The 19,583-nt window shown below is 27.8% G+C and overlaps 2 protein-coding genes across 2 annotated transcripts in view; one reads left to right on the top strand and one right to left on the bottom strand.

The window, feature by feature from the left end:
* Positions 1-19,583, top strand: part of LOC125824334 (uncharacterized) — a 185,237-nt gene that overhangs the window by 56,211 nt on the left and 109,443 nt on the right. The gene's annotated exons all lie outside the window — the stretch shown is intronic.
* LOC125824183 (uncharacterized) lies at positions 13,844-18,702 on the bottom strand. The gene is made up of 10 exons (XM_049503548.1): positions 18,352-18,702; positions 17,872-18,061; positions 17,506-17,639; positions 16,829-16,941; positions 16,380-16,503; positions 15,360-15,515; positions 14,660-14,815; positions 14,481-14,560; positions 14,160-14,209; positions 13,844-13,999 (listed from the first exon to the last, which is right to left on the bottom strand). Exons 1-10 carry the CDS (start codon positions 18,700-18,702, stop codon positions 13,866-13,868), a joined length of 1,488 nt encoding a protein of 495 aa, XP_049359505.1. The 3' UTR covers positions 13,844-13,865.

Below are 19,583 nucleotides of genomic sequence, written 5' to 3'. Positions count from 1 at the left end.
AATTTTAAATTTTACAATAATGAATTCAAATTTTACTATATTTATACGTATTTAGTAAATCTTTTAATAAAATTATACCTTTAAGAAAAAATTATCAAATTCGATCGAGTTCATATTTGAATTCTAGCTCCGCCCCTATAAATATAATTCTATGAAATACAGGCCATGTTACTATGTTTGCTGGCTGGCTAAGGCCTTTGTGCTTAAACCAAACAAACAGATCATGAAGTGAGTAAGGCCCACCCAGCTGACACTGTACCACTTCTCTACAATAGATATACTCTAGGGGTGGGTTGGGTGGGTGGACAAACATGCTAAGTTTTTATAATTTTATCTAAATATTATTCTGTCTGTCTTATTTTATATGACTCGGTTTTTTCTATGTTTATTTTTATTTATATAATTCATTTTTTTATAAAAAAGAATAATATATTTCTATATTTAGTAATAATATGTTAACATGAAAATGTATGCTTTACTCTTGATGAAATAATTTATAAGCACACAAGTATCTATGTCTTATTTTACAATAGAATTTTTTTTAAAAAAAAACTTTAAACTTTGTATCAAGTCAAACGCTATTACATAAATTGAGATAGGATAAGTATATTTTGAAATAAATTCAATTGTCATTGAAATTGTGATTTGCATATGATGTGAATATAAATATCCGGTGGACTAAATTATTATTATTATAATGCATTAAAAAAATTATTATGTAAGTTAAAATGCATTAAAAAATTAGACTCCAAAATTTTATTTTTAATTTAAAAAATATAAATTATGACCCACCACCTTAATTTGAGCCTGGCGCTTGTACGGTTAGTTTTTGCACCTGATGCATCGCATAGTAAGTATCTTCGTAATAATAATAACCTAGGACCACCTAAAAATAATTGTCATACCAACAAATAACAATTAGTGAAACCATTTAATATCCACTGCTATAAAATGTTGTAGCTGGTTTTTTAAAAATAGTACTCTATTTTTGAGCGTTGTATTCAGGTCTGTTTTTGTATATTTTGATTATTTTTTAAAAATATTTGCCATTTTTTACTAGTAATAGATATCATATAAATTTATTGAGTAAGGTTAGGACAGAATAAATCATTGCGTATGTTTGATTAGTTTGGTTCCATTTAATCGTTAATTATGTGATTTGAGTAGGTTATTATTATTATTATTATTATACACACACTCACTCTTATATTCTTGTTTTTCTTTTGGAGTAAATGCAAAATTGAAAAATAAGCGTGCTAATATTTGGTCCCCGTTGTTTATTTCAACACGCTAATCGCCCACACGTTCTCCTTTTTCTTTTTCTTTTTTCTTTTTTTTTTTGGGAGGGGGGGGGGGGGGGTGAGGGTGAGGGGTTAAGCCTAAGACACTTTTTTTTTACATGAGGAATTTGAAAGGTAGATAGTAGTAATAATTTGAGAGTTATGTGTAGTTAGGAGTGGTTCAAATAGAATCGAGATTAATAATAAATATATAATTTGATTTAGTGATTTCAGTTAGAATTTAATTTTATACTTATATTTTTGTATGTCTTGGACTCTCAGTTATTCTTCAAGAATGATCAATAGTCGATAAATTGATAATTAATATATTAAACTGATAAACTTCAAAATCAAACCGACATTATTAACGTTTGGCCATTCCTAGTTTAATTTTATGATGATGAGGATGAAGCTAAGAAGAAAACCAAAAAATAATAAATAAATGGTGAGATGTTATTAATTATGAAGATGATGAGATAAGATTTGTCCAATGAGAATAGAAAAGAGAAGGAAACCGCCTTTTTCTTCTTTAGAATTCGTGTTTCAATTCTCTCCTCTCATTTTTCTCTAATTATTTGAATTTTGATTTGGACTTCTCTCTCCAATCTTTTTTTAAAAAAATTATTATAATAATATTTAAATTAATTTATATGCAACTCAATTTATTTCATCGAATAAGTGTGTATATTTCTGTCAATAGGTATTTATAGACGAATAAAAGAATAAGTATAGATTCCAAAGATACTTATATAGTACTTTTCTGTTTTAATTTATATGATACAGTTTAATTAAGAAAAAATTACAAGAATATGGTGTTTAAGACTTTAATTTAATAAATCATCTAAGAAAAAAATTAAAAGTAAATTATAGATATTTATGTGGACATAAATTATTTTATTAAGAGTGAAATTAGAATTTTAAAGCTAAATTGTTGTTAAATATAGAAATATGAAGTCTAATAAGAAAGATTTGTGAAATTTGTGGTTTTTAATAAGTTATAAATATTTTGTGGATATAATCAATTCATTAGCGTTTGGTTAGGAACAAGTTATCTTGGAATTAGTTATTTCAGAAGAAATTATCTTGACATAAGTTATTTCACTCTATATATGGGATAACTTATCTCATCACTAAGGTATAAATGATGGGATAAATAATATATAGAACTGCCTAATAGCTAATACCTCCAATCAACTCCAATCAAATGCAGAAAAAAATAGTACTACATTTTAGAATTAGTAGAATTAGGATTTTAAGCCTAAATTATTATTAAATATAGATATATATTATTTTTCAAAAAAAACTGATTAAAAAAAGTAAATCTTATAAACGGAAACATCGATATTTTATATGATTTTAGGGGAAAACTGAATGTAGACAATAAGTAAAGGATTTGGATACAGAGAACTCTGCAATGTTTTGACTCTCAAAGCACGTCGTCAATGGTCATCATTTAATATAAATATATACGTTAATCTTTTAATTAGAATAAAATAAAATATGTAGCAAGTGATCGAATCTATACATTTCATGTCCACTATTTGAAATGGTCTCCCCCTTTTTGTATCTTTGTGACAAGTTGGTGGCTAGACTCAAGCATTTATTACTATATATCTTCTCAAGTTGAAGTTAAAAAGAGATCATTATTTCTATTAGTATTGATGTTTTTAAATTTCGATTATACATAAATAGATAGGTAAATTTGTTTAAGGTAATAAATAGATATATAATTTTGACATGACATAATACAAATTAGTTAGAGTATTATAGCTCATGAAATTGTTATGTAGGACGTATGCGTCTACTTGTTCAATTTTATACAAATTTTAGTTGTGCAAATTTAAATATCTACTTATGCACAACTAAAATTAAAGGACAGAGATATTTGGCTAGAGCCAAATTAAAGATACGTGCATGTATGTATTATACATTTTGATAACCTTTCAGGTTAGATTAGTTATTTCTTTTGTCTCAATTTATGTAACTTATTTTTCTTTTTAGTCAGTCCAAGAAAGAATGACATATTTTTATATATAGTAGTAACTGTTTAACTTGAAAATATCCATTTTACCCTTATTGAAATTCTTTTTTTCTTAAAATGCTCTCATGTTTTATCTTAACCCAAGTTTCATTTTAACCAACAAGGGTTTTAGTGGAATAGTAAGTACTCTTTCATTCTTAATCACAAGGTCTTGACTCTTGAGTTTGAGTCATCTTCTGGGTGTGAAGTTGCTTTTGTTAGGGAGCGTTTTACTCCCAATGTTGGACTATCCAGTGCAAATTTAAATTTAGTCAAGCTCTAATATAAATATCGGACATCGAATTTAAAAAAAAAAACAAGTTTCATTTTTCATTGATATTGTTGATGATGAGTACAAATCATCAAATTGAACACTTTCTTTTATCTCTTCAACAAAATTTAGGATACATGCTTTACGTGTTTAAGACAAATCCCACCTCATTTTTCCAGGTAGATTCAGACACCCTTGAAAACGTACGTATGAGTAGTTGTTTAATAAGTAGATGTTGGGGAAAAAACACACATAAAATAAAATAAAATAAAATTAAAAAATATATATAATTGAGGTTGTTGGGAAGCTTTGTGTCTTTCAAATCTCAATAAAAAAAATCTTGTGTCATCTTATAAGATCAATCATTAACACATACCTCACATGCCCCTTCCAATCTCTTTAATTTTATTAAAAAGATAAAGTCAAAAACCACCTTCTATCTGACTTAATTTGGCTCCAATTCACGAGCAATATTATACATAAAATAAAATACTACCCATCTATATAAGTTCACACAATCATTTATCATAGGAATATAATACATGGAGTGACATGAAAAGTAAAAAATTTAAATCACTTAATTTGTTTGGGATTGAAACGTAATAGTCGAGTCAGCATGGATTGAGTTGATTGATTGCCTAAAAATGATTCTTATTTCATCTGTCAAGTTTGTATATACTCACGCTTTTATTTATTGTTTTCTAAAACCTCATGAATTATTTTTTCTAGTTGCCTATCTTGTGTTTAATCAACCAACCTATTCATATCGAGGGCTTTGACGATGATGTAGTCGTAATAATCCTCTAATAATAAAGTATGCTTTTTTAATATAATAACTAGTTAACAAACAACCACTGCCAACGTATGAGGTTTATCTTTTATTTTAGATTATATTATTAATTAAATGGGGTCGTTAAACATTTGAAGGGTGTCTAATGGTGTCAATCTTGTATAAATCAAAACTAATGATACGTATGAAGAATATAATTAATCCACTAAGTGATTAGTTTTTTTAAAGATTTTCTCTATTTATGGTTAGTTAATTATATGTTCAATAATATATATAAGCATTAAAGAATTAAGTACTTACCATCATGAGTTGATTAATACTTAATTAATTAATATAGTATGCTTGTGAAAGAACAAAGTTTGAATAAATTGCTACTTAATCAAATGAAACTTTTTGAAACTCCAAATTAAAAAAATCCTTACATGCATATTATATTGTTCATGTTTGGTCATGGAATACATTTCAAATTGTTAGGTGTGGAATCTATCATGTTGTTGAGAGGATTTTTATTTTAAAAAATGTTAGCTACATTATCCTAAATAAAATATTATTGTCCAAATGGGGTGGAACAAGATAATATCATGAGATATTTGGGTAAAGTGGTGACTACTTTGAAAAAGTGAGGTGATAACAAGAAATAATAAATTAAATACTTCCAAATCTGGACTTGTCCAATTTTCAAGTGAGAAAACCTATCTGGTGGGGTATACCAATTTGTCATTTCATCGTAAAATTAGTATTAGCGAATTATTTTCTTGAAAATAATATATAATAAAAAATAGATTTTCACTCAAATAATTAAAAAGTTTTCTAATTTTTTCATATGAGCTACAATTCATAAATCTTTTTCTTTTTATATTTTCTCTGTCCAATTGTTTATTATTGACTTGGCGTAAGTATTAAGAAGTAGCCAATGATAGGAGTAATTTTACTAAATCACACTTATTAAATAGATTAAATACAAGTCATATAAATATTGAAAAATCAATAGTAGTCAATAGCAAGAGTAAAATAGACATAAAATAATAAATTATTCATTGATTTTATAAATTGGACAAATATTATTGAACATTTCAAAATAATATAATGGATAAAACAAATAATATTTTTTGCGTTATGTGTGACACTTAATTACTTACTGAACCCCCCATATAATATTTTTATCCTATAATCATAACAGCACAATAATAATAATACTATCAATAAAATGAAATAATAATAATGTCTTGGAGAATATAAAATGCAGCCAGGTATACGTGAAATAATAATGACCAAGTCTTTCTTTAGTGAGTTGGCATTATTATTAATTCATTAAAATAAATCAAATGCATCTTAAAATAAATTAAAAATATAATATTGGATTGTATTAGTGCAATGTAACATATATCTGCCTAAAGATTATATTAGACCAAGAACAATGAATCATAATCTAAACTGGTTGATACGCATCTTCCAATTTAATTAATCACTAATTATAGGGATTAAAATAAAAGAGTACTGTCGGGAATTATATTTAATTGAGCTAATATTTTATTATTATTTGGTGTTGATAATTATTAATTTGGCATCTAATTAAGTAGGTCTACAATTATTTTTCTAAGTACTATGATTATATATTAATTAACATGTGCTTCATCGAAATTAGAATTAACCTTGAGTCCAAGTGTTGCTCTTTGGGTCATAGAAAGCCATATAAATAAATAAATAATTAAAAGAAGGGTACGTTGGGATTAGAACCTATATATATATATATTTCAAATATTAACGTCACTTATAAGTTGGTTCATAAAGCTATCAAAACATATAATACATAGTCATAGTTAGGTAAATTACAAATATTTTATCTTCTAATTTTAGCAATATCAGAAGAACTATATATAGCTATTATTGTTAAACATTAATCCAAACAACACAACAAAAAATACTATAGATCTAGTGCAGGGTGAAAAATAATACTCTTTTTTTATGAAAGCATTATTACAATTGACTATTCTGACTAGGATCACTAATAATTTGGGTCAACAATAACAATAAACGTACAATTAATTTTGATATGATATATGTGTAAATTCATAAAAATTTTGGTCAGGGTGTTCGGACTAATTTTCTCCCCTACCAGCAATAGGTATCACATAACTCTGTTCATCAAGACCAATGGCGAAGTTAGGATTTTCAATAAGGGGGTTTAAAATCTGAAGAAGTAAACCACAAACTAATTGAAGGGGGTTCGACAATTACGATATATACATAAAAAATAATGTTAACCATGTATAAATAGTAATATTTTCCGCCGAAGGGGATTGGGGGTTCGGATGACTCTATGCTAGCTCCACCCCTGATCAAGACTACGACAGAAAGATTAATCATCTAGTGATTTTTTTATCTCCGCTAAAAGTTAAACCTGAGACTTGAGAACTCTTAAGCACTTTATTGATCACGAGGCCACACTCGGAATGCATTGCTACTTATTTCTTGTAATTTGGGTATCAAAGGTGGACCTTAAACTTAATTTTACAGTGACCATACAATCTGATCAATCATGAGGCTAAGCCGTTATCTTGGTATGGAGGAAGGGGGTGGGCGACTGGATGGAGCTAGTAGTCTGCACGTGAATTTAGCCAAATTCAATAGAATTTTCTTAAACAACGTTTATATATATATATATATTAAATTTAGAATCAGTATCACTTAAAATTGTCATTATAAAATTTAGAACCATAAAATCGAAATTTTAATTTCGCCTCTGAATGAGGGATCTATCTAAAAGATACCTAACTATGTAAAAAATATCTTGGATAATGGATAATAAAAAAGTTTTAGACCAAGTGTAGTTACGTGATTACGTCTATATTTTTGGTTGATCGATCGAGTTTCACTTTTTTGGTTGGACTTGTTTTATTGATTGATAAGATATGATTTTGATGCACTACAAAGACTTGATGATCATCAACTATAATTGCATCTCAATTCTACCTAGTACATGTTTGTAATAAATTTTAAAGTGACAGAAAATAAATTATAATTATAAAAAATATGAAGAAACAAGAATATTTTAAAGATAAATAATGCAGGTACAATTTTGTTCCTCCTTATTCTTCTCTTGTATTTCTCGAATGTAGGAGAATTTATAGAATTTTCTAGATGTCTCTTCAAGGAAATATATTACCCTTTATATAGGAATGAACTAGAGTTTACGATAGAATAACCTACAACACCTCAGTTCCTAACGGAAATAGAACTCGTTTTGTATAAGTCATGAAGGTTGTGTTTTTTTTTCTTTCTTTTCACTCAATTCAAACATCAAACTTATCCATCGAACTAGGAATAGATAAAGTTTTTTATGTATTAGAACATTAGGAAAAAAAAGGAATTTTAGAAAATAAATTAATAAGAGAAAACTAATTAGTTATTTGGTGAAGGAAAACATAAAATTAAGTTAAAAGTATTTTCACAAAATTTGTGGATATTTCACTAATCTCATGTGGGTTGGAATTTTAGGTTGATAATGTGAAGATTTTTTTAGTTTCAAGCTGCCATATTTATAGACAAATTGAATTATCCGTTGTTTGTTTAATTTACTAATTAGTGGTAGATGATATAAAAAATTCATACACTACAATAAATAACGAATTTAGTAATAATAATTGATAATATCATTGTCATTATAATATTATATCCAATGGTAATAATAATTATGAATATTTATAAATAATGTTTTATATAAATACTACTAATTTTTTTTTCTAAATGCATTAATATTAATTCAATTACCACTAAATATTGCTAAAAAAATGAAGCTATTATCCCTAAATATCTTTTTTTTAATAGTGATATACTATAAAAGTTAATAGTCTATGAAATGATGCAAGTATTTTGTTCTAGAGCTCTCAATTAATTAATTAGGACCTACATACATACTGTCACAAATAAATAGCCCTTTAATTAATTAAAAACCATTCAGGACCACGCCTAACTATTTACAGCAACTCCATACCCTACATTTTATGAGATAGTAAAGTTCGATTACATATAGTAGCGGAGTCAGATTTTTCACTAAAAAGATAGAAGTAAACACACGAATTTGTCAAAGGAAGTTCAATGTCTACAAGATATACATATAAAATATTTTAATCATATATAAATTATGTAATTTTTCATTGAACCCTACCTAACGCTGTCCCTTTTTGTACACTATTGAATTACATACTTTAGCTAGTGATGTTACAATATAATGTCATACTATTTGAGTTTTTAGAAGAGTATAAATGTGAGAGATGGATGTTATCTTCTTACACAAATTAAATGTTGATATTGTTAGGTAAATATATATAGGCGCCATGCTCTATGGAGGTATCTATATATATATTAAAAATTATTATAATATTAATTAATAAGTAATATATATACTTGTAAGGAGTAAATTGCACAATAATGTAGGGTATATAGGCACGTACAGCCAGTTAATAATATAGAGAAAATAGAATTTTGCTCTATTAATTTATATGTTTGTAGCACACAATGAACAAGTGATTTTTTGTAATATGCATATATATACTCTTTTATTGTGTGTAATCATATATTTATGTTAGTAACCAAAAAAATATTAAAAAATATTAAATCACTAAAACAAATAAAAAATTCAGTGGTAATTATCAAGCGTAGTCATATTATTGGTACTATATTATATTTAACGGCAATAATGAATATGAATATTTATAATCAACATTCTATATATATGTCGCTAAAGACTTTATCGACTCTGGGTGAAATTAACATCAACTCAATTGCCACTAAAAGAAATACATTTGCCACTAAATGACTCTTTTGTTGTAGTGTATGAGAAGCAACCACGTACTACTCTTGTCATTATCCTTTAGTTCTGTTATTATTTGTGATATTTTCTACAATTTGATTATCGTTGTATCTTTTTATGACTATCGACTATCGTTGTCAGATTTTACATGATTGTCTTCATTTCCGTTATTATTTTCTCTATATTATTTTAGATTTTTTTAAAGTCGATATTTTATCGAAAACAGTCTCTCTACGTCGAAACTACTGATAACATCTGCTTACAGTCTATCGTAAGAAGCCACGTCTTCACTTTTTCTAGCTGTTAGGCCTGCTTCAGAAAATGGTCCCAATTTTTCCTTTTAGAAATCATATTATATTTTGCTATTATTAATATTTAATTGACAAAAAGCGTGCTGCATGGATCATAGAGTTGGAGGCCCACTTATCTGTGGGCCCACAAAAACACTCAGGCCCAATTAATTTCAGCTGCATTCTGCCACCGCCCACTTCTTTCTCCTTTTTTTCTCCCACTTCTTATACCAACATGTGTTAACTTTTTATTTATACATCGTAAAAATATTTTTAAACTATGTAAAATTATATAAATATGTTCGTAGTTAATATTTTGATTTAAAAATACCTTTGTGATCAATAACTTGATCGAATAATACATGTATTATTACTTAATGAGTATAAAAATATCTTTATTTCAATAAATTGTCTTTCATTTCCTATTTAATTATGAGAAACCCCTTGTTTGGCTAGTTTCATGTTCGAAATTTCTCAAGGAATCTGCCTTCTGGGTCGAGCTCGTCGCATCGGGCTTGCCTAGTGCGGATTACCTCTCCTGTGTGGTTAGCGAGCTATTGCACAAGAGCAGGAGTTTTACCTTGTGTGCACTCAAAGGATAATGACTGCGGATCCCTCTTATTATAAAACAAAATATCAGAAAAATGGTATTCATATCAATTTAATTAAGTGTCCAAACATTTTATAGAAGTTCCAATTGAATATAAAATGTATAGAATTTTGTAGCTAATTAATGTGTTGGAGCTAGGTAGATTAGATAAATGGTAGAAATATAATGAGATGAGAGTTGTTGGAATATATATTTATCCTCAAGGTCCCATCATAAGTGTGGTCCTAATAAATTGAATACACTCCAACTGCAATTTCTAGAGAAATTTTATTCCCTCTCAGAGTTTTCAATCTTTTATTGTATTTCTATTAAAAAATAGAAATCTCAAAAGAAATAAAAGATTTGATGATTTAATATATTCAGACATTATAGAACATTTTTATTATGATCTCTTTATTCTGTCTCCATTTATAAAAAAAAAAAAAACAAGCCGACACAGTAGGTATTGATGATGATTTAGAGTTTTTTTCTTAGAGATATAGAAAAAACATGTATCACACATATAAAATCTGAGAAAGTCTCATATGAGTTTCTACCATAACGGACATTCAAGAATGAGTACATGAAATTTTAAAGAAGTTGAAAGAAATTGTATTAAAAAGTAATATATATGAAACTTTTGACACTTCAATTTGTGTCAAGAGTCATGAATATATGTTTTTACCATCTTATGTGGAAATCGTTAATATACACAATATATAACTAGTTTAACAAAATCAATTAATTTAGACATGACATTACTTGAGTACAAATACATATCTGCTCAAATATATCTTCTGGCTTATTTGATACCCGTGAATCGTGATCATAACCAAAAATGTGGTTGCACCAAACTTTTGTTATTTCCAAATCCTGTCTTAATCCACTACTACCTGCATAGTTGGATGGCATATATATTAATGTCCCCTTTTCCCTATATTGTTATTTGATATAATCTCTACCTGCTGATAATCTTTTAAATCCCCAAAAAAGAATTATATAGTGAAGGAATATTCTCAAAAGAAAAATCTTCCTGATTATAAGTGAATTTACGTATTATTTTACTCAGGTATATATTAGTTATTTCACTTTCTATCCAGCATAAAATAATACATAAATTTTCTTATAACTTATACATGTATTAGTTATGTGAATTTTTGAAATCTGAATTGTCAACCAAACATCTTATTAATTTTGTATATAAATAACTTATTTTTTATTTACCTATTAAATATGATATAAGATATACAAAAAATAATATACGAATAACTTTCACCTTATCCAACTACCAAACAATCGATCCCACCAAAATAGTGTTATTTTCTGAATAATAGTACTTTTAGGTCCGCAGGTGTCTTGTCCCAATAAATTATTTGTCTTTTTTATTTCTTGGTCTATAAATTATTTGTCAATTAAGGACATTTTTTAATTAATTGCATGATTCATGTGGGAAAAGTTATTACGTACTGTTACTTTTTCACTCCTGGACCTAAGTCCTACCTAATAATTAATGACACCAAACTTAGTAAATTTAGAAAATAAAATGACTTATGATGTCATTTAATTATTACTCAAGTTGTAACACAATGGTTGTTACACGTTTTATTTGTATTGTATTGTTAGTTATATATCATGTTTGTTTTGATTATTATTTAAGTTTTATTATATCGTGTTGTATAAATTTATCGTTAGATAATGATAAAAAAAATCTATTTTATGTAATGATGATTTGGTGTGACTATATAAGAAACTCTGGGTGCACCAATATTAAGCAAAAAAAAAAAAAACAAGAGGTTCTAGTTGGGATAGAACTCAGGTCGCATGGGTGGATGTAGAGGTGTATCCAGGAGGGGGTCATCGGGTACACGTGAACCCATGCTCCTCTCCTGAAATCATGTATAGTAGTGTTATATTTTAAAAAAAATATTTAAATATAGATGTGAACCAACAGTTGAAGTATCATAACGTGCATTATGATTGGGTGCACCTCTCTAAGTGAGGTTATAAATTTGAATCTTTTATTTATCTAGTTTCATTTTCCTTTTTAAAATTGGGTAACGTCTCTAAGTGGTTTGGATAAGTATAAATAATTTTGGACCTATAATTTTAAAATTTAAATTATTTTTAGTGATAAGAACCTAAATGATAAATCGATCAAATTTATATCTCAGATTCACTTTTTCGAAATAGTGCACACCCATCATCTCAAAATTCTGGATACGCCTCTGGACCGGATGTATTAGCATTTGCCATTAATCCTAGGCATCCTTTTATTCATTTCATGGGCACTGTTAATTAATATTTCGTTTCTATCAGTTTCTCAAGATAATATATATATATATATATATATATATATATATAATTTTTTCTGAAGTTAACGGGTGCACGGATTTGTCTCTGTATGTAATAACGGATATAAAGTGTAAAGTATAATGTCTATCTAAAAGTGTAAAAGGGTCTTCATGATGTCAAATTAATACGTCTCTACTTTTGGACTTCTATTTTTTTCATAGATATATATAGGTCAAACAATTGGCAGAAATTTTGTCACCGACCAAATTGGAAAATAATAATAATTGAAATTAGATAATCATGAGGTATTAAAACAACCTGTCACATTCTTTTTATGCCTAACTTTGAATAGGAAATATGAAACTGATTGTCAATTTCATTGAATTTCTACTTTGGTATAAAACATATATATTTATCTTAGTTAAGCTTTTATATTTAATTTATCCTCTCTTGAAATAATTAAGGATCTAGATCTGACTTCCACTTAATTAGTCAATTAGCAATCAATAAAAAATCATCAAATCAATATGGATAAGACCAAGGAGTTTTTATAGATAATAAGTTAATAACAAGGTAGTTATTTCTCATTGAAAAGTAGTAATAGTTTTCATGAATTTATTAAATGTAATGCTTAATTATAATTTTGTCTTTAAGAATCTCGATTTTTTTTTCAATTTTTCACCCGATGTTCATGTTGGAGCACCAACTAAATCCAAATCACGCACTGCAGAGCCTATATTGGGGATGAACAAGGAATTTGACAATCTAGTTACAGATCAAAAGTTTATGTTTTTGACTTAATGACCATTCTATTCCATTTTCTTGTTGATCTACTTTGGTGCCTTTGTGATTGATTTGGGAGGGGGGGAGTGAACTCATAAAATGAGTGAATCTCGGGGAGAGACACAAATTAAAGAAGTTAATTTAAGTTTAGTCAATAATCGTTCTAGTATTAGCTGGTACAATAATTTTAAGGAGCTAACTTAAACTTAGTGCGAGAATCACTGAAAGTGTGCAATCCTAACTAAGGAGTAAGGACAATAATTTAATTTAAACAAACTATATAGGGCTAATATAGACGATTTCAAAATGTGTCGTTGCCCAAAAATACAATTATAAGAGATAACTTCTATTTGAAATCTTAGCGGAACACTGAATTTCTTATCTCATGTTTGCTTTTGGTGAGAAAACTAGTCCTTATTATTCTATCAAAATTTAGTGAAATTGATATTGGGCCATATTCGATTTGTCCCAAACATGAAAACTCAGTGACATCACCCAAAGTGATAAGGCCCAATTTGGTAATACCGGCCCATATTGGTTACAATTTGTTCTTTCTACAATATCCATTATATATACATTTTCTAGCAAGAAGTTGAATGAACATCACTTTATCAATGCATACATATTTTTCCTTTCTTTGATATTCTAAAGATATTATTCAAGGAATACAAACTAATTGGATGCATTTTTTTTTTTATTGAACATTTGAGAATTATATTATAAGTAGAATCACTTCATTAGTAAATTTCATTTAAAGATTGATAGTATTGAGAGAGCCAATTGGATATGATATTGACCTCTCTTTCTCTAACTTGTTTAAGCCACTTTGGATCTTCTTTGCTTGACCATCTAAGATCCACATGATGTGCACCTACAAGTCATGTAAAGGAAATTAAAAAGAAGCAACCACACAAATATAAAAATATATTTTAAAAATCAGATAAATTATATAAACATATATATATTTGTGACTCACTTTTGATAGACATATTAATTTTAAGACGTACGTTACATTAGTGGATCTTACTAACCTTCTTTCGCGACGATAGCAACTATGCTCTTAGATATGTCCTTAAGCACTCTGTCAAAAAATATAATACAAAAAAAACTTGTGAATGCTACATAACGCTACTAAAAATCACTATTTTTCCACTGAAAAATGTTTTAATACGAAAAAATTAAGAATTTTCCCCCTATTTCAGTGAGAATATATTTCCAATCCTGCATTTTTTCAGTAAGCTAATTCCGTGGAAAATGGGTGAAAAAATCATGTTTTAAAGCAATTTTTTTTTTACTGATTCGTAGTGAGAAAAACTTTTGTTTCTAGTAGGGTAAAGAGAGATGTGACCAACCCTGCACCACTCCATGGATCTCTTTGCCCATTAAAGAAGATAATGTTGCTTCCAAACCTCTTTAATACCCTTTCAATATTCTGAAAAAAAACAAAAAAAACAAAATAAAATGTTATAAGGTGGTTTGGGCCTGGGTTGAAAAGTTGCTATTTTGGGCCGGGCTATAAAGATCCACTTACATATCCACCAAATTCTGTAGTGACCCAATTTGGTCTGGGCTCAACACCAAAATTTGATTTGCAAAATTGGGCCCTTTCATTGTAATCCCACTTGGAGGGTGGAAATATGCTCTCCTTGTTGTTCCCGTCGGTCGGCATAACCATCTCCGTGCATGCCTGCAGTATTACTAATGTCAGCATTACTAATATATCATATTCAATGCTATTTGGTAATGGCTTTAGTAAAATGCGTAATTGTTCTTGTCGGAAGGGCAGGGCTACTATACTATATGGTAAAGATCTCCCACACCTAGACCAGGCTAAATGCGATGAATTTTCTCTTTTCAGGGTTAGACTATAAAGAATCAGAACAATAGACTGATTGACTAATTGAGATTCCTTTTCCTTTAATCGAAGGTCTTGATTGAACATTTTGAAATAAACAACTTTTTTTAGTATCCATCCCCCTGGGTAATCAATTTGGCATGATATTGAATTATCGTGCTACTAAATTTTGAATATTAATTAGTACTAATGTTTTTTTAAGAATAAAAAATAAAAGTTGTTCAAGATTTAAAAAAGTAGTCCTAGCTAACTTACCTAATTATGGTACAGTCAAACTTAAGTCATAATGTAACTACTTTATACAAACAACTTAATTAAGTCCAAATGTACAATTGTATGTTATTTTTCGTAATTAATTTAAGCGATATCATAATACCTGCCAAGTCCATCCAGAAAGACCGTGAGGATCAGAATGATCGTTGAGATCGAAACAAGTGGCATTTCCAGTGTAGTTGTAATATATGTTAGCAGCACCATAAATTTTCTCAAATGTGTCCATTCCACTCTTTGGATCATCAATTGCCTTGCACATCTACATTATTATTATCATTATCGGGGAGGAGTCAAAAAAATTTCACTAAGGTATTTAAAATCTGAAGAAATAAACACATGAACTAATCAAAGGTAGTTTGACATCTACCATACATATATTGAACTTTGAGTTAATATATCCAAAAACTATTGAACTTTCAGAATTTATGTAACAAAGTTATTGAACTTTGTTTAACTTTGTTTTATATTAAGAAAATCACACATTTAAGCATTTGTATCAATTAAATCAACTCAACGCAAAACTTTGTGAAAAATATATTCTACTTATATGATTATAATATACTACATTTTATTTTTGTAAAATTTTTGAGCATCTTTTCTTGGATTTCACGAGAAGTTAGATATATCCAATCAAATTGTTGAAAGAGACCCACACTATTATTGTACTAAAAACAGTTTTTAGCAACAATAAATATATACATTAACAAAGAGTACTAAAATTTTTATCAATATTATTTAATTGTCATTAGATTTAATATCGCTATAGAACTTAGAAACATTTACAAAAAGTATAAATTGCTACTAAAAATATGTATTTAATGATAATTAAATTACCATTAATTAATTACCGCTAAAGTAGCTAGAGTTTCAGCAAATACCTTAAAATGTGAGGATGGAAGATTTCTTTTTTCAAATTAAATTTAAGCATTGGTTGGCATAAGGATTAAATTAATAAGAAAGAGAAAAGGTTGAAAGCCACAACTATATCTTTTATTAAAACTGTACCATTATTTAATTTTCTTTTTAGTGATATTAATTACTTTACCATGACATAAAAATAAATCATGCATTAATTTAAACAAGTTTATAATATTAATGAAATTAAAAAAAGAAAAAAGTGTACCTGTTTGACTGGATAGGCTGGCAATGGATTAAGGAAATTAGAAGGAGTTGGATAATCAGTCATGGCGGTGTACACAAAGGCTGTATAGAGCCAATTTTCAAGAGAACCTTGACTAATATAATTCCTATAAATAATTTAAAAACAATAATATTAATTACTTATTATTATTTCCCATATTCATGAATGCTAATTAAAATATTCACCTTATTTCACTTTTACTCGTTCGGCGTTTTGCTTTATATAAATTAATTTGACTCATTTTCGAAGAATTAGAGTAATTCAATTTATAAATTCTAAATTCAGATGTTCAAAAACTATACGGAAAATATTATATGTTGTAATATTTCTCATATTATATATCTTAAAATATTGATTAAAGTTATGAAATTTGACTTTTGTAAAATGAAATGTGACAAGTAAAAGTGAACCGAGGAAGTATTAATTCTTACTTGCATATTCTAAATGACTTTCTGAGTTTCTCCCATCCACCTTTTGTTTTAGCCATATCTTCAATTTGTTTCCATGATCCTTTAATCACCTTGTAACAATTCTCACTTTCACCCTGTTTTTTTTTTTAAAGATATATATAAGTCAAGAAAAAAAGTAAGTGACAAAAAAAAAGTACACTACCAAAAAATTATTATTATTCCACTGAAAAATATTCAGTTGTTTTTCTTATAGATATTTTGATTGATTTATGGAAAAATAAAAAATAGTAATGTTCTCATAGAGAAAAATTTAGAAGTTTCTCACTATTTCAGTGAAAATCTATTTCTCATCGTACATTTTCTTAGTGAGTTGGTTCGATGAAAAATCATGATCTATAACACAAATTTTCACAGATTTACGGGCTGAAGAAATATCTTTGTTTCTAATAATGCGTGTTATCTTATCGTCAACCTTATCTTCATAATTGTCCTTTGTTATTCGACAACTTAATTAAAAATACATATTTTAATTATATTGATGCAAAGCACAATTGGCAATACATTTTTCCTTTGTTAGGAAAGCTAACACTTGAAAAAAAAAACAAGAAAGGAAAGGAAAGATTATTTCACAGAATACCTTCATAAATATTAAATAATTAATTTTATTCAACAAATAAAAAAAAAGATTTGCTTTTTACCTTAAAGTCTTGCGTAATGATATTATTAAAGGAATATGGAGAAGTGATATTGCCAAAGTTGAGAATTGGTGCAGAAGAAGCCAAGGCCCCAATGGTCACATGTGGGTATTTTAACCTAAACCATGCTGCCAGCACTACATTGTCACAAGAATATATAGTATTAAATATAAATCTCAAACCTCGAAATATCATATGAGTCGATTTCTCAGATAATCACTCAAATAATATACTCTATATTATATCAGAAAATCACTTTCTTTATTGAAAAAATATATATAGAATTGAGAAGAAACGTGACTTTTTGAAATATAACTGTTAGTCGAGCGATCATTTGAGAAATCAATCCTCGAAAACATATATACATACTTCCACCATAAGAACCCCCAAAAACAACGACAGGTGAGTCAATGGCAGTCAAGTTGTTCTTGAGATCAATAATAAGAGTTGCATAATCTGCTAATGCTTGTGTTGAACTCAAATAACCCAATGTAGTCTTATTTGAATATGCTATTGTCTTGTCGCCTCCATATGGTATTGACTTCCCATAAAACCTATGCTACAATGTAAACATATATATAAAAACACACAAAAATCAACGAGTTATTAGAAAGCCGTAATGCCTTTTATAACAAGTTTACAAGAAATTACGCACAAAATAGCCCTTTTCTGCTTTTTAAAGTAAAGAGAGAGTATTAGTCAGAACTCAGAAATAAAGACCACACTCCAAAATTGTAGCGTTCAAAAAGAGTATCACAGGTTACTGTGTTTCTTATATATGTAGATTAAATTGATGAAAGTTACAAAACTATAGTGTGAATTGTTCTAACAAAATAGCTTGATGAGTACCTCAATGAAGACTAGGAGGGCATTAAAATGAGGAGCAATTTCAAACATGAATCCAGTATTTTGAGTGAACCATTCAATGTTACCTTCATTGCCAGTGTAAACAAAGATAGGAGCATTATTCTTAGAACCACCCCAATATTTGTCATTCAACAAATATCTTTGTTGAAAAGTTTGTGGATTATTATAATTGAAGTGGTCAAGAATTTGTGTGAAGTAATTTGTCTCATAACTAAGCTTCCCTTTAGATGACAATTGATCATCTAAAGAAGAAGGGAATAATCTTGGTGGAATTTTGGCAAAGGAGATTGGAGAAAAACACACAAGAAAGAGAAGAATTAATCTCATTTTCATTTGTTTCTACAACCAACAAACAAACACACTGAGGATATATATATATATATTGCTCTCATTGTTTGGGTTTTGTCCTAATTTTTTTACTTTATTTGAAGTTAATTTTTCTCTGGAAGGAAAATCAAAGTATTACCATAAATGATTTGAGTTTTCCTGAAAGGAAAATATAATTTTCTTCCATATTTGAGTTATTCTTCCCTGGAGGAAAAATTTGGAACTATATAAATTGAAGACTCCTTTTTCATATCAAGAACACAATAATATCCACAATGTAGTCATAATGAGTTTTATTTGTGGGAGATTTTTCTCTCAACAGTTTTAATATTTACTTTTTTATTAGTTTTTCATAAACCATATAATAATATTATGTTTTTAATATAAGTTTTTGTCATCTGATTTATTGATATAATGATTTGCAATTGTAAGCTTTCGCATCACGTCCTAATCACTTTCAAATTCAACGTTTGTCTCAATTTATACGACACGATTTCTAGTCAGTCAACAAAAAAAAATGGCATATTTCTTTATTTGATAAATATTCAATAATACCAATATTTTACATGTGTTAGGTCCCACATACTTGGCAATATCCATAAAGGTGTATTCTTTAAGTCTTTTTAAGGGCAGCTTCGAAACATAACAAAATATCTTTATATGTCTTAAACTTTATGTTCAGTCAAATAATATCACATAAATTGAGAAGGAAGACAAAAGTATTATATATAGGGTCATAGGGGAAAAAGAAATCTATCAATAGTAGTATATAGTTTTAATTTGGATTTAATTTATATCCATCGATTGTAGCAAAAATATAATTTATCATGATATTTAACATAGTAATTAGTGTAACATGTTAATTTTTCATATTACTAATTTCATAT

This window comes from Solanum verrucosum, unplaced genomic scaffold (assembly GCF_900185275.1).
Source record: "Solanum verrucosum unplaced genomic scaffold, falcon-dt-bn FXZP01000125.1, whole genome shotgun sequence".
In the NCBI taxonomy this organism is placed as follows: domain Eukaryota; kingdom Viridiplantae; phylum Streptophyta; class Magnoliopsida; order Solanales; family Solanaceae; genus Solanum; species Solanum verrucosum.
The sequence above is the reverse complement of the archived record's forward strand: the minus strand, read 5'-3'. Positions and strand labels throughout refer to the sequence as shown.